At 50.3% G+C, this 25,055-nt stretch overlaps 1 protein-coding gene across 3 annotated transcripts in view; it reads left to right on the top strand.

Annotated features, from left to right (window-relative positions):
- The window catches only part of LOC146835264 (neutral amino acid transporter 9-like), a 519,311-nt gene that overhangs the window by 29,144 nt on the left and 465,112 nt on the right, over positions 1-25,055 (top strand). For all 3 annotated transcript variants that reach the window (XM_085602846.1, XM_085602845.1, XM_085602847.1), the window contains one exon: positions 22,174-22,267. In XM_085602846.1, coding sequence (XP_085458972.1) covers positions 22,198-22,267 — 70 coding nt within the window. In that variant the 5' untranslated portion in view covers positions 22,174-22,197. The remainder of the gene's footprint in view (positions 1-22,173; positions 22,268-25,055) is intronic.

Genomic DNA, 25,055 nt, shown 5'->3' with positions numbered 1-25,055 from the left:
ACACATGAGTTGTTGTCGTAGTGCACTCACTCTTCCTTGTCACTTCCTAATTACTGCAGAGCGCCGCCTCTTGGCCGGATAATTCCAGACTTGGCTGCCATGCAGGAGAATGACAGCATCCGGCTCTACCGCTTCCCCCAACGGTTGATTCTGGAGTTGACGGCGAGACTGGCACCACACCTGCAACCGCTGCACAGGTATCCCACGGCACTGACACCCCAGCTGAAGGTAATGGCTGCCCTACATTTTCTTGCCACGGGTACCTTTCAATATACCATAGCTCATGTTGGTGGCATGTCCCAGAGCATGTTCAGCGGTGTGCTGCATGATTTCTTAGAGCCCATGTTGATTCACCTGGATGACTTCATCAAGTTCCCAACCCCTGAACAGATGACAGAGGTCAAGCGTGGATTCTATGCCCTGGGAGGGATGCCCCATGTCATTGGGTCCATAGATGGGACACATGTAGCTTTGGTACCACCACACGCACGGGAGGTGGCGTACCGCAATCGGAAGCACTACCACTCCATCAATGCCCTTGTGGTGTGTCTGTCCAACATGGTGATTTCACATGTCTGTGCTCGTTTTCCAGGATCAGCACACGATGCCTACATCACGAGGCGTAGCGGGATGCCTGATATGATGATGCAGCTGCGCAACGAACGTGCATGTGTTGTTGGTGGGTACAGTCTGTCTGTCCTGTATTCTGTATAGCCTACCAGCACGACCGCTTCACCACTTCTAACGATGACCATGTGCTTCCCATGTAGGGGACGCTGGCTATCCCAACATGCCTTGGCTGCTGACACCTCTCCGCAACCCCATCACGCCTGCCCAGCTCTGCTACAACACCGCCCATGGCCGGACAAGGCGAGTGATAGAGAGGACGTTTGGCATGCTGAAGAGCCAATTCCGGTGCCTCCACAAGACCGGCGGTGCACTCCCTTATGCCCCGGCGAAGGTCTGCAAGATCTTCATGGTCTGCTGCATGCTGCACAACATGGCAGTTGAAAGAGCTGTGCCACTCATCCTGGATCAACATGACGAGGACCATCCACCCGTGGAGGACGAAGGGCTTGGCAATGGGGCTAGTGATGTGGAGGATGTGGAGCCGCAAGAGGACATCCGGAATCGGCTCATACGCGACTTCTTTGCTTAGTGGTGAGTACCAGTGTCTGAGTGTGCACGCATTGGTCCCCGTGTGGCATGCGTTGTGATGTGTGTCTCCACCTGCATGTATGGCACGTGAGTCAGAGGTGTGTGTGGGTGTGTCACTGGAGTGATGGTGGCAGTGATGGTAGTATTTCCCCAGTCATAATTGTGACCTAGCATGTTGTCATCCATACATGTGTCGAGTAAATGCACATGCAAGTGGCTGTGCTTTTTGTGGCTGACTTCTTGTGTGTCTCTCTTCCCCAGGTACCTGCGCATGCCGTCTGCTGGTTGCATTGTTGTGGCACTGCTATTCCTCATGGACATGACATCGTGGGCTGACTCAGCGTTACAGGCACGGACACGTTTGGAAGTCTCCATGGGGTAAGGGATGCATCTGGGGTGTATTGGGTGTGGCAGTTGTTCACGATGTGTGCACACTGCCCCTGTCGGGGTTTGGTTCCTCTGCAGCCATGTCGCATCCCCATGGGACACGACATGCAGCTGTGTACACCTGAATAGATGGTCTGCCTGGTTGACAGACATCAGTGATGGGATAGGGGATTGTGATGATGGCATCAATGTGTGTGACACTGCCCTCGGACACATACGGTTAGCATTGGCTTGACATGGTGTGGGACTTCCACATCAGCGGATCTATGGTGTATGGCAGGCTCTCCGTGAGCAGCTGTGGGTGTTTAGCTGTTAGCCGACGCTTGTGTGCCAGTTCCATGGCTAACACGCATTTGTGCTGCAGAAGGGGGGTGCCAGTGTTGGACCCACATGTTACTACACATGATGTGTTCATGTGTACTTCGAGTTGCCTCTGCAATCCCGAATACATGACTGATAAAGGTGTCCCTATGCCTCCAAGGTGCCTCTTCTCAGTCAATGCTGGTGTGTTGCCACGGTGCATCCTGCTTGTCTGGCATGGTATTCCCTGATTGTGGCTATGTGTCAATGTGTCGAGTGGCAAGATGCAAGCTGTGTGTGTGGGCTGAGACTGTGTATTGTGCATGATGTCCATGACTGTGTGGGTATTGTGACATGTGCCATCCCCATGCATCAAACGTTGGCCAGGCCCCCATTCCCTGCATCCACTCAGCTTGCAGGACATGTTTCTGCCACCTGTCTACACATACCTGGGTGCCCCCCAGGACACTGGACTGGATCCCTGACCTCTGCGCATGACTGTTGCTGTACTCAATGTGTGTGTCAGCAAGGTTGTTCGGTAACCCCCTCAGCTGGTTGGGCCCATCACGGGTGTGTATGGTGCTTCATGTCTGTCTTGCCTAATACACTGTGACCCATGTGTCCTGTGCCAGACTCAGGCCCCAGGGTGTGGATGGTTGAAGACAATAGATGACTCAGGCATGTTTAGACTTTACAAGACACATGTTAGGTAATTATGCAACCAGCAGGCATCTATTGTTCATAATGTGATTTATTATTGGGGGGGGGGGGACAACAAAGTGAGTGTCTTTCCGTGAATTTGGAATCCAAAGTTCAGTAGGGGAGTTGGTGTCCTTGCCATTGGAAATCCTCAGAGTCCATGCCACAGTCTTTGTCAACATTGGTCAGCCAGTGACCAGCAGGGCCATGTGGCAGAGAATGTCTCTTGATGCTGTGATGCTGTTGCTCCAGTGGGCCAGGTGCCAGGCCAGGTGTCCTGGGAGATGGTGATGTAGCGCCGACCCTCACGGTCCTTTCCGTGGACGACCCGGCCTCCTGCGGGGAACCTCAGCAGCAGGCCGTGACGACGTCTGGGATGCTCCGTCGGATGTTTCCTCCTCCTCCTCCTGGACCCTCCCTGTGGGTGGTGATGTTCTCCGCCTTCTGGCACAGGGAGGGTCGGCCATGATGTCGGCCATCCGACGGAGTGTAGCGTGAATCCCCTGAAATGCCGTCACTTGCTCAGCCTGTCTGTCCTCCATCCTCCGTTGGTGTTCCAGTAGACAGGCATGTTGCTGGGCCTGCTGTGCCTTGATCCCCTCGAGGACGGACACAACCTGGGCCATGCCCGTGGTGTCCTCCCGGTATGTGTCCAGGATGTTACGGACATGGGACAATGCCGGATCCCCAGCCAACTGGTCAGGCTCGCGCCTCCGCCGTCCTCCACTCCCACCACCCCTGCCCACTTGCGCCTGGCCTGCCCTTGTGGGCACATGGGGTCTCCGGGACCCCTGAGGGGTGGCATTGGCGTTGTCGCCTGCCTCCTCCTGGGTGCCCGGGACACCGTGTCCCTCCTGGCGAGCCTGGCTGCATTGTGGTGTTGGGGCAGGGATCGTGGGTGTCTCCTGGGATGTGGCAGGAGTGGGGGTGGTGGTTGGCACAGTTGTACCTGACGCAGGTGCTGCAGGTGGTTGGACACCAGAGTGGCCAGGTCGGTCGGGGTCGTCCGCAGAGTGGTGAGAGTGGTCGCTGCCGGTGGGATCGGGCTCCTGCAGATCCAGGTCCTGTGAGTGTTCCCCCCCAGTGTTGGGGGGTGCACCACGACGTTGACCTGTGTGTGAGAGAGACAATGTTAATTTTGGTCCATGCAACATCCATGTTTCATCTGTTTCAAAGTTGGCACATTTCCTCTTGGAATTAGGATCTGTCTTGCATTCCACTCACAGTGCACTTGTGCATGGGTGTGTCCCTTGGGCACCACTTTGGCCCCTTTAACTATGTGTGGCACAGTCTTACTTGCTGCGTCAAGTGTGACTGCAGTCAGCAGTGGAGTGTGCAGGTGTGGCGAGCCATGCATTTGCGCCTTCCGTGTAGCACTGTACATGTGCACACGGAGTGGATCCACACACTTATATGATCCAGGTAGCTGTCCTTGTGCTCGTGTACAGGTTGTGACATGGCCCTGTGTTTTGCCATGGTGAAGAGGGGGGGTTCTGGCACTGGCCACCCTTGTCTACATGCACGCAGTCTACCTGCTGACGAGCAGCCATTCGCACACGCCACATGGCTGATTTGCTCTCCCTGTGTCTCGCTCCCTCTCTGTCCCCCTCTCCCTCCCTCTGTGTGTCAGCCTCCTCCCTCTGTCCGTCTCCCTGTGTCTCCCTCCCTCTCTGTCCCCCTCTCCCTCCCTCTCTGTCCCCCTCTCCCTCCCTCTGTGTGTCACCCTCTGTCACCTCAGCCCAGCTTCCTGGGCACACACTGTTAGCAGATCTTTGAGTGGCCCTTGGCTTGTTGATGTGTGTTTGTTTCTGATCTCCCGGCACCCATTGGGTGTGATGTGTGTCTGTGCGCTGCTGCTGTGGTGGTGTGTGCTGCCACTCTTTCACAATGTTGGCTGTTCATTAGCTGCTGTCATGTGCAAAACAGTGCCTTCACCCCCATGTGTTGATGCAAGGCGTCCGCCATTTGCTGGCAAGTCATTCCTGTGTTGGGACACACTGTTTGTCTGGCTGTGACCTAGGCCATATGGGCAGAGTGCATTGTTGTCTGCTTCGGAGTCGCACTATGTGATTTTTGGGGCCCAGCCTCCCGCCATCCGGGTTACCGTGTCATGTGTTGTTGTCTTCTGTGGCCTGTGACTTGACATTGTCCAGCTGGGTGCATGGGGCATGGTGGCAGCAGTGGCATGTGCCTGCTCATGGAGTGTGGTTGAGTCATGCGATGGCTTGTGGTGGTTGCGTGCCTGTTAGTGATTTTGGTTGTGGATGCAGTTCCCCCCATGTGAGGTGCGTTGTTTGTGTACTCACCCGGGTCTCGGAGTCCTTCTAATCCTTCGACTGCCTCCACCGGCAGTATGGCCATCACCCTCTCCTCCCAGGGATGGTACTGTACGGGTCTGCGGGAGGGCCCTCCTCCGGTGGCGTTGGCCTGGTCGTGTTCCTCCTGCCTCTTGGCTCTGACCCTCCTCCGCAGATCGTACCACCTGTTCTGGCATTCCTGCTTGGTCCTTCTGGTGTCCGCAACAGCATTCACAGCATCGACGATGGTCTGCCACATGGCTGTTTTTGCTGCCAGGCTGGTGCTTCTGACCAATGTTTCAAAGATCTGTGGCTCGACTCTGAGGATTTGATCAACAAGGACCTCCAACTCTCGGTTACTGAACTTTGGATTCTTGGCAGTGGGCATGGTGAGGGGTGTGGGTGGGGATGGTGGGGGGGGTGTGGATGTTGGGGGGGGGTGTGGATGGTTGTGGGTGTGTGTGTGTGAATGTGATGAGAGGGTGTTTGTGAGGGTGGTTGTGTGAAGGTGTGCAAGTGTAAGGTGTGGTGTAGCTTGTAGTATGGTTCTGTGGTGTCTGGCAGCAGTGAGTCTGTTGCAAAGGCTCATGGTTTGTGTGTGTGGGCCCTTTTTATTGGTCCATGGGTGGGTGTGGCAGTGTTTGAAGTTTGGGTGGGTGTGTTATAAGGAGTGGTGGTGTTTTGGGCCTCTGTTTGTCTTTGGCAGTTGCAGGTCAGTGAAGGTGTATTTGTAGTGTTTGTTGGCCATGTTTAGTGGCTTTGTGCCATTCGAATGGTGTATTCTTGTGTTGTTTTGTTTTGTCCTGGTTGTGTACGTGCGTTTTGAGCATGTGTACGGTGTGTACATGGGCCATTTGGTTGTACGGTGCTGTCCTTGTGTGTCGGTTGGTACGACTCGTACATGCGGTTGTGATGTTGGGGCCTGGGGTGCGCTCTATACTTAGGAGGTTGTGTTGGGGGTAGGACCGGAACGTACTGGGGTGTACATAGAAGGTGGTACGACACGTACTGGGGTGAGGGTAGGACTCGAACGTACTGGGGTGGGGGTACACGGTGGTGCGACACGTACAGGGGTGGGGGTATGACTCGAACGTACTGGGGTGTACATAGACGGTGGTGCGACACGTACAGGGGTGGGGGTATGACTCGAACGTACTGGGGTGTACATAGACGGTGGTACGACACGTACTGGGGTGGGGGTAGGACTCGAACGTACTGGGGTGTACATAGACGGTGGTACGACACGTACTGGGGTGGGGGTAGGACTCGAACGTACTGGGGTGTACATAGACGGTGGTGCGACACGTACTGGGGTGGGGGTACGACTCGAACGTACTGGGGTGTACATAGACGGTGGTGCGACACGTACAGGGGTGGGGGTGTGACTCGAACGTACTGGGGTGTACATAGACGGTGGTACGACACGTACTGGGGTGGGGGTACGACTGGAACGTACTGGGGTGTAGGTACACGGGGGTATGACACGTACAGGGGTGGGGGTAGGACTCGAACGTACTGGGGTGTACATAGACAGTGGTACGACACGTACTGGGGTGGGGGTATGACTGGAACGTACTGGGGTGTAGGTACACGGGGGTATGACACGTACAGGGGTGGGGGTACGACTCGAACTTACTGGGGTGTAGGTACACGGGGGTACGACACGTACAGGGGTGGGGGTATGACTCGAACGTACTGGGGTGTAGGTACACGGGGGTATGACACGTACAGGGGTGGGGGTACGACTCGAACGTACTGGGGTGTACATACACGGGTGGGGGTTCGACACGTACACGGGTGTAAATACGGGGGTACGACACGTACTGGGGTGGGGGTACGACTGGAACGTACTGGGGTGTAGGTACACGGGGGTATGACACGTACAGGGGTGGGGGTAGGACTCGAACGTACTGGGGTGTACATAGACGGTGGTGCGACACGTACTGGGGTGGGGGTACGACTGGAACGTACTGGGGTGTAGGTACACGGGGGTATGACACGTACAGGGGTGGGGGTAGGACTCGAACGTACTGGGGTGTACATAGACGGTGGTACGACACGTACTGGGGTGGGGGTACGACTGGAACGTACTGGGGTGTAGGTACACGGGGGTATGACACGTACAGGGGTGGGGGTAGGACTCGAACGTACTGGGGTGTACATAGACGGTGGTACGACACGTACTGGGGTGGGGGTACGACTGGAACGTACTGGGGTGTAGGTACACGGGGGTATGACACGTACAGGGGTGGGGGTACGACTCGAACTTACTGGGGTGTAGGTACACGGGGGTACGACACGTACAGGGGTGGGGGTATGACTCGAACGTACTGGGGTGTAGGTACACGGGGGTATGACACATACAGGGGTGGGGGTACGACTCGAACGTACTGGGGTGTACATACACGGGTGGGGGTTCGACACGTACACGGGTGTACATACGGGGGGGTGTACATTCACGGGGAGTACGACTCGAACGTATGGGTGCTGGGGGGAGTTTTGGGCGCGTATGCGGGCACATGTCTCCATGGTTTCAATGGGAGTTCGGTGCGGACGGTGTTTTTACCATATGGTTGTAACCTCGGACGCACGGGATGGATCGTGATTCCTCGGTCGGACTTCACCTTTCACATTTGTACGGTAAATCGTACGAGGACGTGTCGGACACATTTTCCGACCCAAGGACGTGTGGGGAATGATTCCCAATGCGGTTCGTATGGACTTTTTACCATGCGAATCGTGATTGCCAGTTCGTACGGCACTTGTACGATTCGTACGGTAAAAAGACCGGATACGAGTCGCACGGGGAAATTTTTTACCGGATCGTAATCGGCACCTAAGTATGTGTAAGTTTCTGTAGAAGTAAGTGTGGTGGTGTGTGTATAACTGTATGTGCAAGTAAATGGATGTTTGATTCTTTATTAGCATGAGTGACTATGTGTGTGAGTAACTCTATGGATGAGTGGCGTTGTGTAACAGGATGTATAGGTGTATGAGTACATATGATGAGTGAGTACATGTATGAGTGACTGTATAGGACTGTTGGTGAATGAGTGGATGTGTATGTGGATCTTAGAATTACTGAATAGGTTGTTGTAACTGGTATTGGTATGTCCATTGTTTTGAAAATGTTAGTTTCTATTTTTGAATGTGTGTATCAAAGGTTATATTAGGGGGAGAGGAGGTCTGCCACTCTATCACAAGGATGATGTCATCAGTGATGCCATCAGTGATGTCATTTGAGATGTCATCAGTGATGTCAATGACCATGACATGAGTGATGTAATATGTGATGTCATCAGCAGTGCATTGCGGGCGCTCGAGTTATAGTTAGCTGAACTAACTATAACGGGGGAATTTCAATGGTTTTGTATGAGTGAAAAGTCCAGCTAACTATAACGCCCCTGAAACCTATGGTTTTTTCAGTGAATTTCTAACTATGCCTACAGAGATGGGACATGTGAAGAAAGAAAAAAAAGAAATGCAGAAAGAAGCAACAGAAGTCCTCAAAGACGAAGAAAACTGCAGGAAGTAGGATAACGTGCAGAAAGAAACAGAAGAGCAGAAAAAAGCCTTGTTGCAAAATCATCCTGTACCCTCAACTTTTTCAGACGGATACTGGTGGTAACTGAGTCTGACTAACCAGTCCTAGAGCCAGTGGTATGTTAAAAGACACTTAGAATACAGTGAAAACACCTACATACACTAAGGAACACTATGCGTTGGGGTCCCCCTGTGATTAGCATGACCTCCTCTGTAAGCCCCTAGTATATTATAGGGCAGGGGGATTAAAACTACCTCTTGACACGTGCCACAGGGCGTGTTTGCACACGTCACCTTAGGCCCCATCCCCTACCTTCCCCACTGTGTAAACACGCCCTGTGGCCGTTTTATGTTGGGAGATTAAGTCCCCTTGAATCCTGAGGGTTCCTAGGGTCCAACTAGACCACTAGGTACCTCCAGTAAGCACCACAGAGCTGTGTTGCAGAGAGATGTAAAAAGGGGCACTGCCTAGACCACCTCTCTGCAATGCAGCGCAGTGGCGCTTACTGGAAGCACCTGGTGGGCTAGTTGGCCCCCAGGGTCCCTCAGGATTGAAGGTGAATTATTTCCCCAACTTAAAACGCGCCACAGGGAGTGTTTGCACACGTTCAGTCAGGCCCCGTCCCCTCCCTTCACCACTGTGTAAACAGTTGGGAGATTAAGTTCATTCGAATCCTGAGGGTCCCTAGGGTCCAACTAGCCCACTAGGTACCTCCAGTAAGTGCCACAGAGCTGCATTGCAGAGAGGTGTAAAAAGTGGCACGGCCTGGACCACCTCTCTGCAATGCAGCTCAGTGGCGCTTACTGGAAGCACCTGGTGGACTAGTTAGCCCCCAGGGGCCCTCAGGATTGAAGGGGAATTATATCCCCAACTTAAACGTGCCATAGGGCGTGTTTGCACACGTCACCTCAGGCCCCCCCCCCTCCCTTCCCCACTGTGTAAACACGCCCTGTGGCCGTTTTAAGTTGGGAGATTAAGTCTCCTTCAATCCTGAGGGTCCCTAGGGGCAAAATAGCCCACTAGGTACGTCCAGTAAGCGCCATTGCAAAGAGGTGTAAAAAGGGGCACGGCCTGCACCACCTCTGTGCAATGCAGCGCAGTGGTGCTTACTGGAAGCACCTGGTGGGCTAGTTGGCACCCAGGGTCCCTCAGGATTGAAAAGGAATTATTTCCCCAACTTAAAATACACCACAGGGCGTGTTTGCACACTTCACCTCAGGCCCCGTCACCTCCCCTCACAACTGTGTAAACGCGCCCTGTGGCCGTTCTAAGTTGAGAGATTAAGTCCCCTTGAATCCTAAGGGTCCCTAGGGTCAAACTAGCCCACTAGGTACCTCCAGTAAGCGCCACAGAGCTGCGTTGCAGATAGGTGTAAAAAGGGGCGTTGCCTCAGAACACCTGTCTGCAACCCAGCTCCCTGGCACATACTGGAGATACATGTTGGGCTAGTTGGCCCTCAAGGACCCTCGGTATTGAAGGGGAATTAATTCCCCAACTTAAAACTCGCCAGGGGGCGCACTTGTAGAGTGCTGCAAGGAGGCGGCATGGCCTCCGGCGCGATGCTGGTCTTTTATTTATTTTATTTTTTTAAGAAGGGGGGCTGTGTGGCCCCCCTTCTTTTTCTAATTTATTGGCCCTGGGGACCCCATCCCCCAGGGCCTGCCTCCTTTTTTTTATTTTTTTTTTTATAAATTTGGAAGGGAGCCGCGTGGCCCCCCTCCCAAGGCCTTAATCGGCCCCAGGGACCCCAACCCCCGGGGCATGGCCTTTTTTTTTTATTCTCTAGGAGGGGGGCTGCGTTGCCCCCCTCCTCAGGCCACTTATGGCCCCGGGGACACCATCCCCCGGGGACGGCCATTGTTTTTTATTATTTAAAAAATATATATTTATAGAAACACCTAAGACATGTTGGAAAAACCGTACGTACCTATCACCATGACGATTTGCGTGTTATTCATTAAAAGGCGACTATGCATACAATGAATCCACGTGGAATGTATTTACACCGCTAGTGAAGCTCTGACGTGTCTGACGCCCTACCGTGCCTAATCCCGGCGCCCCCGCCGGTGGGTGCTCTCCAAGTAGACACCCTTGTCGTTTATTTATACAAACATGGGTAGCTATTGACGGGCACATTTAATACACACGCACACTAAGCCATTCAAAGGGGATTCGACATAAATTCGACCAAAACTATGCAAGAAACCCCCCTCACGGTTAATAAAACACACATCCACCGCCGGATGTGTAATACTTTTTATTTTACTCTCTAGAAAGGAGATGAACCTCACTTGAGAGTCACAGTGCGCTCCTGGCTGAGCCCAATGCTGTGTTACACCCACCAGTGCCCGCCGAGTGCCACACACCTCTATGTTGTATTCCACCAGCTAGTGCGTATGCTATGACACTCTCTAGCCCATGTGCACTGTAACACCACCCCGTGAATATGTCATGCCACACTTGCCTTCGCACGGGTTATATTGCCCCATCTAACGTGCCTTCCTCGATGCCTATGTTATAACGCACAGCGCTATGCCATACATATTACAATCTGGGATCCATATCTTTGTCACAGTGCATATGCAACGTTACACTCCTCAGCACATATTTTATATTACAACTTTAGAGACTAGTTAGGTTACACAACACTGCCCTGTGCATATTACACTCCAAGGCGCATATCGCATAGCACGCGCTAGTGCCTGTGCTATCTTACGCTCTCCAATGAATCTGTCACTGCGCACAATGTATTGCATATTATATTTAACGCCCGGTTCATCTTATATCACACTTTTTGGTGCATACTTTATACCATATACTATATTTTCATTTTCAATCGTGCTCTCAGGACTATGTTGTATATAACACTGCGTTCACCTACCCTTTTCACGGGTATTACATTTTGCGATGAGGGGTGGAGGGTCAGGGTTTTTTTCTGCCAAGTGAGCCCGGAGTCACAGTCACAAATGTCCTCTTCTTCCTGGATAAAAGTGAGATTATGCTGCATATTTGTTCACATTTTAAGTAGTTCGCACAGACACACATTTTAAAAACAATAAAGTTCCTAATACCCACCTTCTCTGAACAGTTAGCTTGCTGCCGCATCCCCCTCCTCCCTATCCTCTGTTGTCTGAATCCATGAACTAGCCTCCTCCCTCCTGCCATGCATGGTCTGAAGTGCTGCCACTGCCTTCCATTTAGCATGATGTACCAGTCCACTCCTCCTGCCCTCCATTGCCCAATTCTATGCCCCATCATTGACCTCCTGCTTAGCCTCTGTGCTTAGCTTGCTGCCCCTATTCTCCTTCCCCCTGCCCTCCGATGTCTTTGTGCATGCCCCTGCTCCATCCTTTTTGCCCACCATGTTCCATGGACCTGCCACTCCTATCTACTCTGAGTGTTCTGTTGAGCTGCCACTCCCCTCCCACCTGCCTAGCATTGTCAGATGACTGTAACCTGTCCCTGCCACCTCCACCTTGCCTGTCCACATGCCATGCCCCTATCCCCTTCGTCCTGTCCTCCATGGTCCATTTTACTGCCACACCCTTCTGCCCTCCCTGGTCTGTTGTGCTGCAACTGCTCCCCCTGTCTGCCCCACGTGGTCTGTTGTGAGGCCCCTTCCCCTGAACTTTCTTGTCTGTGCCCAGGTCCTGACCCTCCCTTCTATCCTCCATGGTCCTTTGTGCATGCCTCTGCCCATGATAGCCACTGTGCTGCCACTAACCCTCCCACTTGCCATGCATGGTCTTCTGTGCTGCCACGGCCCCACCCACCTTCCCTGTGTGGCCAGCTAGCTGCCCCTGACCCCCTCCCACCTTCCCTCCATGGTCTGTGTGTATACCATCATAGTCTCACTGTTGCTCTCCATGGTGTGTCTTGCTTCTAGTGCCCATCCTGCCTGACCTCCATGGTCATCTTGCTGCTCCTGCCCTGCCCCCTTGTCCCCAGCCCACTGTTTCCATGTGCAGACCCCTATTCCCTCCCTACTGGCTTGTCTGTTCCATTGTAATGCCCCTGATCCGTCCCTCCTGCCCTTTATGGTCTGTTATGCTGCAGCTTTCTATCCTGTCTGTCTGTTATGGTCAGCCAGCTACCATTGCCTCTTTCCCCTCTGTTCTCTGTTGTCCATGTGCATGGTCCTGTCCACTCCCTATTGCTTTCTATGGATTGTTGTGCTGCACTCCCGTCCCGCATGCCCTGTGTGGTGTATTGTGCTGCTGCAAACCCTGATGCCTGCCCTGCAGGGTCAGTTTGGTGCACCTCTCCATGTCTCTCCTGTCCTCTGTTATCCAAGTCCATGTCCCTACCCCAATTCCTCCTGCCTTCCATGAACCAATGTACCATACTTGCAAACATTTTGAACTTGGTAAGAGGGAGATTTTGAAAAAGAACTGAGGTATTGATTCTTCCCTTTGAGTTACATTGAAAAAGAGGAGATTGTAGACAGGAGACAGATCAAATAAAGCCCATTTGAGCTTAAAAACATTGGACGTTTCCTGGCTGAATCTGGTCTGTTGGCATGTATGGTTGTACTACCACTGCCTCTTCCTTCTTCCCACAATGGTTTATTACATTGCCACAGCCTCTCTTGCCAGTCCTGTATTGTTGGTTTGTTGCCCCTGCCCCCTTTTCCACTGCCCTCCATAGTCTGTTGTGCTGCCACGGCCCTTCCTGCCTGCCCAGTGTGGTCAAATTGTTGCCTCTGCACCCTCCTACCTGCCTTCAATTTTCAGAGCCCGTGCCCCTGGCCTCTGCCTCTCAACAGTATCCTAATGAACAACTAGATTGCTAACATTCTATATTTATTACGAAAGTGTGGAACGCCTGACGTCATCTTGATGTAATCAAAACTGTAATACCTAGAGCATTTCCTTTAGAAATTACATATATGAGAGGGTCTTATTTGCATCAAAATTATGGTTAGTGCTCTAAAAAACTAAAGTGAGGATATATTTTCTGAGTTTTCAAATAGCGACAAAGCACTTTTAAATTATTTGTTATCTTTATGTTTTTTTTATCCAGTTGACCACTTGATTAAATATTGCACTTAGGGGAGAGGATGTGCTGTTACTTCCAGAGCTGCAGACTTTGCAACTGGGGAACCAGGTTGGAGTTTCTGCTTCAGCTCAACATTCTGTGATTCTGGTCAAATCACTTAATCTCTCCATGTCTACAACCAAAATGAATTTGTTCTTGTGTGATGTAACCAATGCTCATGTAAAGCACTCCAATACCTGACAGGTCTGCACTATATAAAACTGCAAAAACACAAAAAATAAGTGTTGTGCACACTTCTGTCATTGGGCTATACTTGGGCTACATCTGTGTGATATTTGGGCTACATTTGGGCTCTTTTGTCTCTGGTGGCCATCTTGGGAGACTTATTTGTTATGAAGTTTCCTAATTTCCTCATTTACTGCAGTCTCCTCAGTAGGAAATACTTTCAGTTTTTTACTTTGGTTTCATCAAGAAAGCATTCAGATGTGTCACACATTTGCCATAAATTCTGAATGGTAGCACTCTAGTTCCTCATTAGATCACTGTGGTAAAGCTACTGCTCACCAGGGAAGTCTGCTGCTGATATTCAAAGTGCATGTTTCAGTCTGCATTTCAGATTTTTTTAATGAAATGGAAGAGAATTTGAGAAGTCAAAATGTGCCCTAATTTTTCTTTCTGCAGCACTAATCATAATTTCTATGGCATAATGAACCCCCTCATTTAGTTCCTTTGCAAATTAAATGTTTTAAGTGTTACCACTTTATTCCAATCAAGATGGCTTCAGGTGTGCCATACGTTTGTCATAAGTAGGACTGTTAGCGCTCTAGTTGCTCATTAGATCACTGTAGTAAAGCTACTGCTCACCAGGGAAGTCTGCTGCTGGTATTGAAAGTGCATGTTTCAGTCTGCATGTCAGAATTTTTTAATGAAATAGAAGAGGACTTGAGGAGTCACTCAAAATGTGCCCTACATTTTCTTTCTGCAGCACTAATCATACTTTCTATGGCAAAATGACCCCCCTCATTTTGATCCTTTTTAAATGAAATGTTTTAAGAGTTACCACTTTATTCCAATCAAGATGGCTTCAGGTGTGCCATACGTTTGTCATAAGTAGGACTGTTAGCGCTCTAGTTGTTCTTTGGAACGCTCTGGGAAGCTGCAGTAGAACACAAAGGAATCAACTGGCAGTCTCTGCCCTTGTTGGATGTACATGTTTTACTGAGAATGTCTCACATGACTGAGAAAGATAATGTGAATTTACAGAAAATATGCTCTCAGTTTAGCTTATAGATCACCTTCCAAACCTCTGTGGGAAAAGCATGAGAAAATAGTTTTCTCTCAAACATGATTCATGATATCCCAGCAGAAGTCTTTTTCACATGGTAAAATCACCTTAGAACATACCACAATTCCTAAAATGAGTATGGTACCATCAACAAATGATTTATAATGTAACTAAAGTCTTAAAACCTTCTATTAACTGCCATGCTTTTTAATGAGGTGCTATCATGTATATTGGTCCCAAGATGGCTGCCAACACTTCTTGGATGAACTGCTGACAGCCAATCAGATCTCACGATGAGATGTGTGGTTAGGCTCCGCCCAGATATATATGTGATTTTACTTTTCATTCCCTCAGGAACTACTGAACGTATTTACACCATTTAAGCAAAAGGCATACGACTTGTATCCGGATTTTTTTCCGTACGAATCGTACAAGTCACGTCTGACCCGTGAAGTACGATTCATATGGGAAAAAAGTACATATGGATCGGCCCAATCCGTACGAATCGTATCGGGAAAAGTTGTATGAGACGGACCCAGACACTTTTCCGTACGAATCGTAAAAATACAGTCCGAGCGTACAAGTACGATCCGGACCGGCTTTCCGATTTACGATTCATACGGAAAATGTCCCGTACACGGGGAATGACTTTACCCGCTACGAAGCGAAGTTTGTACGACTCGTATCCCGGGAAAAGTTGTTCCCGGGGTGCGAGTCGTACAGGCCCCCCAGCGCGTATGTACGGTGCGTACCCCCAGCGCGTATGTACGCACCCTACCCCCAGCGCGTATGTGCACACCGTACCCCCAGCGCGTATGTATGCACCGTACCCCCAGCGCGTATGTACACCCCGTACCCCCAGCGTGTATGTACGGTACGTACCCCCAGCGCATATGTACGCACCGTAGCCCCAGCGCGTACACGCTGGGGGTACGGTGCGTACATACGCGCTGGGGGTACGGTGCGTACATACGCGCTGGGGGTACGGTGTGCACATATGCGCTGGGGGTACGGTGCGTACATGCGCGCTGGGGGTAAGCACCGTACATACGCGCTGGGGGCACGCACCGTACATACGCGCTGGGGGTACGGTCTGTACATATGCGTTGGGGGTACAGTGCGTACATATGCGCTGGGGGTACGGTGCGTACATACGCAACACAAGGGGGTGTATGCCTGTACGACTCGTACCCCTGGGGACTCAGCTTTTACGGCTGTTATTGGCTTCCGTAAAAAAACAGCCGTACGGAGTGACGTAGGGACGAACCGTACTTACTGGGCCGTAAAACGCTGCTTAAATACGTACGGACGTCGTGTACAGGCTGTTCCGGATCAGAATCGTAGTTTTTTTTTTACCCGTACGGTCTTTTGAAAGATTCGGACGGAAATAGGCTTTCTGTACGAATCGTACTTCCTAGGTTGTACGGACAGTTTACCGGGTACGAGTCGTACGGAGAAAGCGCTCCGTACGATGATTCGTATGGCCTTTTTCCAGGATTGGAATAGGCCCCTTGGTGTAATTCCGTTCACCAGTTTGGACTGTAGCCGCGGCTAAAGGTCCTATGGGAAATTGCATGGGGAAAACACGTTTTGGGACCCACCTTTTTTCTCAGCCCCCGCCTCACAAATCATCCTGAGACTTTCAGGATAGGAGTGGACCAGAGCTGGCCAAAAGTTTTGAAAATTTCGCGAAGATTCGTCAACGGGCGCCAAAGTTATTCCAAATAGAATGTTGCGGATTTCCTATGGAAATTAGGTCCTAACTATAACTACCTACTGGGGAACGCCAGTAGGTAATATCCAACCATACCACATGAATGCACCCTAAGGAACGATTGCCAGGCAAGTATTCGTACAAGAAAGATTTATTACTCCATAAATCCAATGTGACGCGTTTCGGCAGTCCTGCTGCCTTGTTCACCTGAACAAGGCAGCAGATGCTAGGTTTACAGGGTCCAGGGATCCCAATTCTGGATAGTATTGCCCAATAAATGATTTCAGGTGAACAAGGCAGCAGGACTGCCGAAACGCATCACGTTGGATTTATGGAGTAATAAATCTTTCTTATACGAATACTTGCCTGGCGATCATTCCTGAGTACCTGTTCATGTGGTATGGTTGGATTTACATGCCGGGTACTCCGCCGGCTTAACGCGCCACCCCCCATGGGTCCTAGCCTCCCAGAAGAGTTCTTGTTCTTGGTGATATAGATATGTTGCGGTCTGCCCTGGCCGCGAAGGCTGCCCCACTACAAACTAGTATTGCAGGTCCATATGCACGTGAATGGGTACGAGTGGAACAATGTGCCTGTTTGAATCGGACACAAGTGTGGCAGCAGCTCAGCGTCGCTGGAAGCAGCAACCCATTGGGATTTTGAGGAAAACTAAAGGAGTGTGCAGCGGCAATCACTATGGTTTTGAACTTACCTGAACTACTCATACCATGATGCAGTGCGCTCACAATGGGCGGGACTTACGTGACCTATCGCGAATGCGATCGAATCTGCACAGCTGTGTCTCCATGGTGTTGGCCAGTGAAAAAGAGATTTTTGAACCCGAAACGCGTTTGGCAGAGAACACTTGCTGTGAAGGCTTCGCTGGGTATGCTGCTGTCTGTTCAAATGAAAAGGTGAAATCTAGTTGCGTGTGGCGCCTTCTTCCTTCGGGCACTTTCGATTGGCACCTATATGTGCTTTTTACCGTAGTAAATTACAAAAATAACCCAAAAGATTTAATAAAATATAAAATATATTTTTGTAGGTGTTACATTATATATGTATATATAGACATACACACACATGTGTGTTTATACAAGTATACATTATATATAGTATTAAATAATATTTACATGTATTTACTTTACAATATGTTAGTGTTAAAATATTTAAGGTTTACTATTTTAAATAATATATTTAAAAACAATCATTTGTTTTTGTTTTTTAACAAAATTGAAATGAAAACAATATTTTTTCTCAATATTTTTGTACTTACTATTATAAGCATATGGACACAGATTTTCGGAAAGTGATACAAGGCACACTAGACAGAAGAAAGACAAAAAAGACCAGTGATTTGGAGGGTGTATTTGGATTTATAGCGATAATCGCACATTTGGCAGCTTGCGCCTGGAATTTTATCGCTTTTGAGATAAGCGTTGCTGATAGCACGCTATCTCAGCGATAAAATTCAGCGCTAGCCGGCGATAATTATCCTCGCGCGAAGCGCGCTGAGCGACATTTATCACCGGCCCTTGATGATATGCCCCTAACAGAGTGAGAGACTGCAGAAGAGTGGTAGTGGCACTGTGAGGACCTCTAACCTTTCCACAGACCTTACTAATCTATAATTCACATTCTCATGTTTACAGAATAGAACCATTTTCAATTCTTACTATTCACAACAAAACCGTTGTTCTTACCCATATATCCTATGTTGCTAATGTGGATTGAACTGGCTTGTTTTAGGGGTGAGTTTGTAGTTGTCAGTCTTGAAGCAATAGCAGAAAACTCACAGAAAGCACCAAATATTGGTCACGTGACATAATATGGCTAGCACAGGATTCTTGTTCAATCGATCAGGAGATTTACGAAAGCGCTACAGCTACAAGCAAGGAGTGTCTCTGCGCTAGGAGTCTGCCACAATTCACCCCCTACACAGAATAGATCCCCTCAAGAAGTCTGATCGACTAGCCAAGTATTCACTTCTTTCCTGAGGGGCTCTCTTCCCCAATCTTGCGGCAATCGAGCGCATGTGTCACATGTTTCAAGCGATGCTTATGGTTACATAGGTTAAATCTCCATTAAAGCAGTCCTAGTTATGGCACTTTGGCCACACCCCTGTCCTAGACCACCGGCCCCATCTTTTTCATCCCACTTACAGCACAGCCTTCTTATTGGTGTAAACACAAAGACCTGCCACAGGATTCCCACTTCACTCGTGCATCAAAGGCCACGCCAGGGGTAGTAGTCTTAACTGATTTCCATGCAGCAGGCCCGAACATCTGGACCTGCAGGTGCATTCCTTACAATCTCAGATTAAACTGCTGATTCCCTGTGCTGTAGGAGACGTAACTGCTGTGTGTCTGTGCTGATTGCAATGTATACCAAATGTCATGCCTGAGTTCCTAGTCTGTGAGAGCAGCGTAGCGTTGTCAAGGCCATCTGTACCTACCCTACATCACACAACAACCATTCTTTGTATCGAGTCACGAAATGCTGACCTCTCAAAGGGGAGGATATAGATTTATAAATCAGGTTATTAAAGGATACAGGACTCATGGAGGTCCAGATGTAGGTTTCTATAATTTACTTCATTTATCAGGTTAATGGCGGAAGCTCCACCAGAAGCTAGATTTATCTTACTCAACCTGCAGGCCTCTTCTGCCCCGACTAACTGGCACTGGTGGACCCCCAGGAGTGGAACACTCTGTGCACTAACATCACATATGCCCCTTGACTAACTGCCACTGCGGACCCCCAGGAGTGGAACACTCTGTGCACCGACATCACTCATGCCCCTTGACTAACTGGCACTGTGGACCCCCAGGAGTGGAACACTCTGTGCACTGACATCACACATGCCCCTTGACTAACTGGCACTGCGGACCCCCAGGAGTGGAACACTCTGTGCACTGACATCACATGCCCCTTGACTAACTGCCACTGCGGACCCCCAGGAGTGGAACACTCTGTGCACTGACATCACACATGCCCTTTGACTAACTGCCACTGCGGACCCCCAGGAGTGGAACACTCTGTGCACTGGTATCACACATGCCTCTTGACTAACTGCCACTGCGGACCCCCAGGAGTGGAACACTCTGTGCACCGACATCACTCATGCCCCTTGACGAACTGGCACTGTGGACCCCCAGGAGTAGAACATTCCGCACACTGACATCACACATGCCTCTTGACTAACCGCCACTGGTGGACCCCCAGGAGTGGAGCATTCCACGCACTGACTTCACACATGCCCCTTGACTAACCGCCACTGGTGCACCCCCAGGAGTGGAACACACTGTGCACTGACGTCACACATGCCCCTTGACTAACTGCCACTAGTGGACCCCCAGGACTGGAGCATTCCGCGCACTGACATCACACATGCCCCTTGACTAACTGCCACTGGTGCACCCCCAAGAGTGGAACACTCTGTGTACTGGTATCACACATGTCCCTTGACTAACCGCCACTGGTGGACCCCCAGGAGTGGAACACTCTGTGTACTGGTATCACACATGTCCCTTGACTAACCGCCACTGGTGGACCCCCAGGAGTGGAGCATTCCGCGCACTGACATCACCCATGCCCATTGACTAACTGCCACTGGTGGACCCCTAGGAGTGGAACACTCTGTGCACTGACATCACACATGCCCCTTGACTAACTGGCACTGTGGACCCCCAGGAGTGGAACATTCTGCGCACTGACGTCACACATGCCCCTTGACTAACTGGCACTGCGGACCCCCAGGAGTGGAACACTCTGTGCACTGACATCACATGCCCCTTGACTAACTGCCACTGCGGACCCCCAGGAGTGGAACACTCTGTGCACTGACATCACACATGCCCCTTGACTAACTGCCACTGCGGACCCCCAGGAGTGGAACACTCTGTGCACTGGTATCACACATGCCTCTTGACTAACTGCCACTGCGGACCCCCAGGAGTGGAACACTCTGTGCACCGACATCACTCATGCCCCTTGACGAACTGGCACTGTGGACCCCCAGGAGTAGAACATTCCGCACACTGACATCACACATGCCCCTTGACTAACCGCCACTGGTGGACCCCCAGGAGTGGAGCATTCCACGCACTGACTTCACACATGCCCCTTGACTAACCGCCACTGGTGCACCCCCAGGAGTGGAACACACTGTGCACTGACGTCACTCATGCCCCTTGACTAACTGCCACTAGTGGACCCCCAAGACTGGAGCATTCCGCGCACTGACATCACACATGCCCCTTGACTAACTGCCACTGGTGCACCCCCAAGAGTGGAACACTCTGTGTACTGGTATCACACATGTCCCTTGACAAACCGCCACTGGTGGACCCCCAGGAGTGGAACACTCTGTGTACTGGTATCACACATGTCCCTTGACTAACCGCCACTGGTGGACCCCCAGGAGTGGAGCATTCCGCGCACTGACATCACCCATGCCCATTGACTAACTGCCACTGGTGGACCCCTAGGAGTGGAACACTCTGTGCACTGACATCACACATGCCCCTTGACTAACTGGCACTGTGGACCCCCAGGAGTGGAACATTCTGCGCACTGACGTCTAATATGCCCCTTGACTAACCGCACTGGTGGACCCCCAGGAGTGGAACACTCTGTGCACTGACATCACATGCCCCTTGACTAACTGCCACTGCGGACCCCCAGGAGTGGAACACTCTGTGCACCGACATCACTCATGCCCCTTGACTAACTGCCACTGCGGACCCCCAGGAGTGGAACACTCTGTGCACTGGTATCACACATGCCTCTTGACTAACCGCCACTGGTGCACCCCCAAGAGTGGAACACTCTGTGTACTGGTATCACACATGTCCCTTGACTAACCGCCACTGGTGGACCCCCAGGAGTGGAACACTCTGTGTACTGGTATCACACATGTCCCTTGACTAACCGCCACTGGTGGACCCCCAGGAGTGGAGCATTCCGCGCACTGACATCACCCATGCCCATTGACTAACTGCCACTGGGGGACCCCTAGGAGTGGAACACTCTGTGCACTGACATCACACATGCCCCTTGACTAACTGGCACTGTGGACCCCCAGGAGTGGAACATTCTGCGCACTGACGTCACATATGCCCCTTGACTAACCGCACTGGTGGACCCCCAGGAGTGGAACACTCTGTGCACTGACATCACATGCCCCTTGACTAACTGCCACTGCGGACCCCCAGGAGTGGAACACTCTGTGCACCGACATCACTCATGCCCCTTGACTAACTGCCACTGCGGACCCCCAGGAGTGGAACACTCTGTGCACTGGTATCACACATGCCTCTTGACTAACTGGCACTGCGGACCCCCAGGAGTGGAACACTCTGTGCACCGACATCACTCATGCCCCTTGACTAACTGCCACTGGTGGACCCCCAGGAGTGGAACACTTTGTGCACTGACGTCACACATGCCCCTTGACTTACCGCCACTGGTTGTCCCCCAGGAGTGGAACACTCTGTGCAGTCGTATCACACATGCCCCTTGACTAACCGCCACTGGTAGACCCCCAGGAGTGGAACATTCCACGCACTGAGATCACACGTGCCCCTTGACTAACCGCACTGGTGGCCCCCCAGGACTGGAGCAGTCCGCACACTGGCATCACAGACACCATCAGAGCTCACTCATGCAGGAAATGGAGAAATGCAGGACACCACAGAGGGGCGGGCAGAAGGACAACTAGAAAGACGACTGACAGCCAGGAGCATCCACAGCCAATCGGATTATGACATTATTTACTTATTTATTCTAGTCCGGCTTCTCTCTGGGGATCCTGATGGCACTGCTGTTTGCGGCCATCGCCTTGTACAGCTGCTACCGTATTTTGAAATCACCCGAGAACATAGGTGAGTCCACTCTGTGCCTTCTGTGCACACTGTGTATTTATTTATGTGTTATGCAATGCATTGCTAGTTTTCTCTTTGTGATTTTCCATTTATGTGTGTTTTTCGACCTGGTAATTAATCAATGTAATAATTTATTAATTGATTATTATGATTGTATTTATTTTATGCTTCCTTTTCTGAGTGTATTTACAATGTTATCAATGCATGTATTCCTTTACTTATATCTGTTTATAGTCCTTATTTGTGAACATGCCATTCTTACAGTAAACACTTGTTTAGAAGTGAGTAAAGCTGTACATAAGGGATATCAGATTAGGCAGATAATAATATAAAGAAGGTTGTTGAGTTGGTGATGACAATGACAAGACAATAGATACAAAGTAAGGGCCAGATTTAGAGTTTGGCAGACATGCACTATGTCACAAACATAATGGAAATCCTCTCTGCTTTATCACATATAAAGCACTTGTGACCTTGTAGAATGCTGGATGGGATATCTGTCACATTTGCAACAGAGTATACGTCTTCCAACGAAGCACGTTTAAACCTTCTTTATTGGGAGAGAGCAACAATGCCAGCAGAAGCCCTCCCAGCTTGATCTTGCACCACTTGTCAAACACGTTTCAGGTAAAGTTCCCTTGCTCACTGGCCTGGTGTCAGGGGGAAACAGCTGCTGTGAATGAAATCGCACTCGCGATTGTAAGCCATCAGTCCCGCCTTTAGTAAGCGTGCTGCAGCTTTACATCTTGGTCTTTATAGTTCGTGCACAAGCAGGCATTGGGAGGGTTTCTTCCATCATACATTTATTTATGAAGATGCGTTTCAGCGATAAGCCTTCCTCAGTGCTTAACTGAAGTGGATCGAGGGGAGTGAGGTGGACTGGATTGGTCTTTGGTGGATAGGATTGAGTGGGTTGGGGTTGATTGGATTTGGTGGACTCTGTAGGGTGGATTGGCGTGGATTCGAGTGAGGTGGATTGGAATGGAGTTGGATGGATTGGGGTGTGCTGCACTACATAATTTAAAAAAAATGACACTTAAAGAAACAATGTTGCTTTGCACTATATAGATCAAGATAATCAGCATCTTTTGAGAACAGCGCCCACGAGCGAAAACAAAACAAAACATGAGTGCAAAGTGAGAAAAGAAGAATTGACAAAATAAAAGAAATGTAACTATAGAAAATAAAACATAGAAACTTTGTCCTGCTGGGCACATTTTTGCCAGTCAGATGCCTTCTGTTTGCAAGGCCCAAGAATTTAAAAAGAACAAAATAGTACCTCAATCACGTTGGCAGCAGTGGACAGGCACTGATTAAGCTGAATCAAGCAGCGCTTGGTCTATGCTCCACAGAGAGGAACGAAAAGGATGCTAGCCTGCAGTGACCAGTTACCAGGCTGTAAAGAAGAGTGCCACACAAGCCAACATATTGTATGAAACGGTCCTTTTTGTTAACAGTGTCTCGCAAGTGATTTGCATGCGCTAGTGCGTGCTCTAGGAGGCTCGACCCTGAAAAGCAAGTTGCTAAGCAGCAAGGTATTGAGCAGAAGAGGAATGAAATGTGGTAGGATTGTAATTTCAGTGAGAGCAATCCATCCTATCAGAGACCCATAACGGCAGATTTACTAAAGTGTCAACCAATGCAGGGCAGCAGCCAAAGCTGCTGCACTGTGCAGCGTGACAGGAAGGGAGCGGGAGAGCGTCGTATCTACAGAGATAAGGCACTCTCCTCCCCTCTCCCTGGTACCGGCACACAATCCGGCAGCCATGTGCCACGCACACAAATGTGCGGGGGGTGTGCGTGGGTCTAGCATAGGTTTTGTAGTGGAAGGATACCCTTCCAGTACATAATTGTATACCTTTCCAACTTTTCCAACTTTGTATTTGTACAGTACAGTGCAGCACACATGCAAAGTTGGAAATGAAAGGAGAAATTAACACATTTCTCCTTTTAACACCTGCTTTCAACTACGTTACCCTTTTCTCCCATTTTTGGTAGGGGCATATTTACAGGAACTGTGGCGCAGTGCATCAGGTTACCTTGCTGCACTGCCCTGCACCACAGTGAAAGGGCAGGAATGCACCATATTTTTCCAGTCCTTTCACACTGCGCTGGTGCTCTTTTGGCAGCTTAGCGCCAACACAGGCACCCTTGTACCATGGTGCAAGAGTGCCTGCATGACAGGCAGGATTGTTTTTGTGTAGGGAGGGGCACCTTCCTGCACATAAATAATCCTGAGAGGCTTTTTCCTCTTTCTATGCGTGCTGCAGAAAAAGGAAAAAACGAGGAGAAATAAACATATTTCTCCTTAGTACGCCTCACCTGGGCAGGTGTAAGATTTTGACGTATTCCCAGGTTTACAAGTCCTTGTAAATTTGGGAATGTGTCAAAAACCATGAAAGTTGTGGGTGAACACCCACTGCAATGCCAATGGAACGCCTTCCTTGTGCAGGGTAAGGCAGCACAGTGATTTGCGCTGCGTTACCTTACTCCATTCTAAGCCACGCAAAGTGGCCTTGCGCTGCTTCATAAATATGACTAAGAGTTTGACTGTGGGAACTTCTTCTCAAGCAGGGCATAGATGAAAACATTGTCTATTTTTTAGCAGATCTTCATAGAGATCTCTCTGCTACTGTTAGATTCGACAGATTGGGTAACTGCACAGGCAAGATCGGAATCTCAAATGGTGTCAGGCAGGGCTGTATCTTAGCCCCCCTGCTTTTTACACTTTATATCAACGACCTAGCCACTGCCTTAACTGAGTCATGTAAGGATATTCCCAGGGCAG

Source organism: Triturus cristatus, chromosome 4_2 (genome assembly GCF_964204655.1).
Source record: "Triturus cristatus chromosome 4_2, aTriCri1.1, whole genome shotgun sequence".
NCBI lineage: Eukaryota > Metazoa > Chordata > Amphibia > Caudata > Salamandridae > Triturus > Triturus cristatus.
This window is presented reverse-complemented; position numbering and strand designations above follow the sequence as displayed.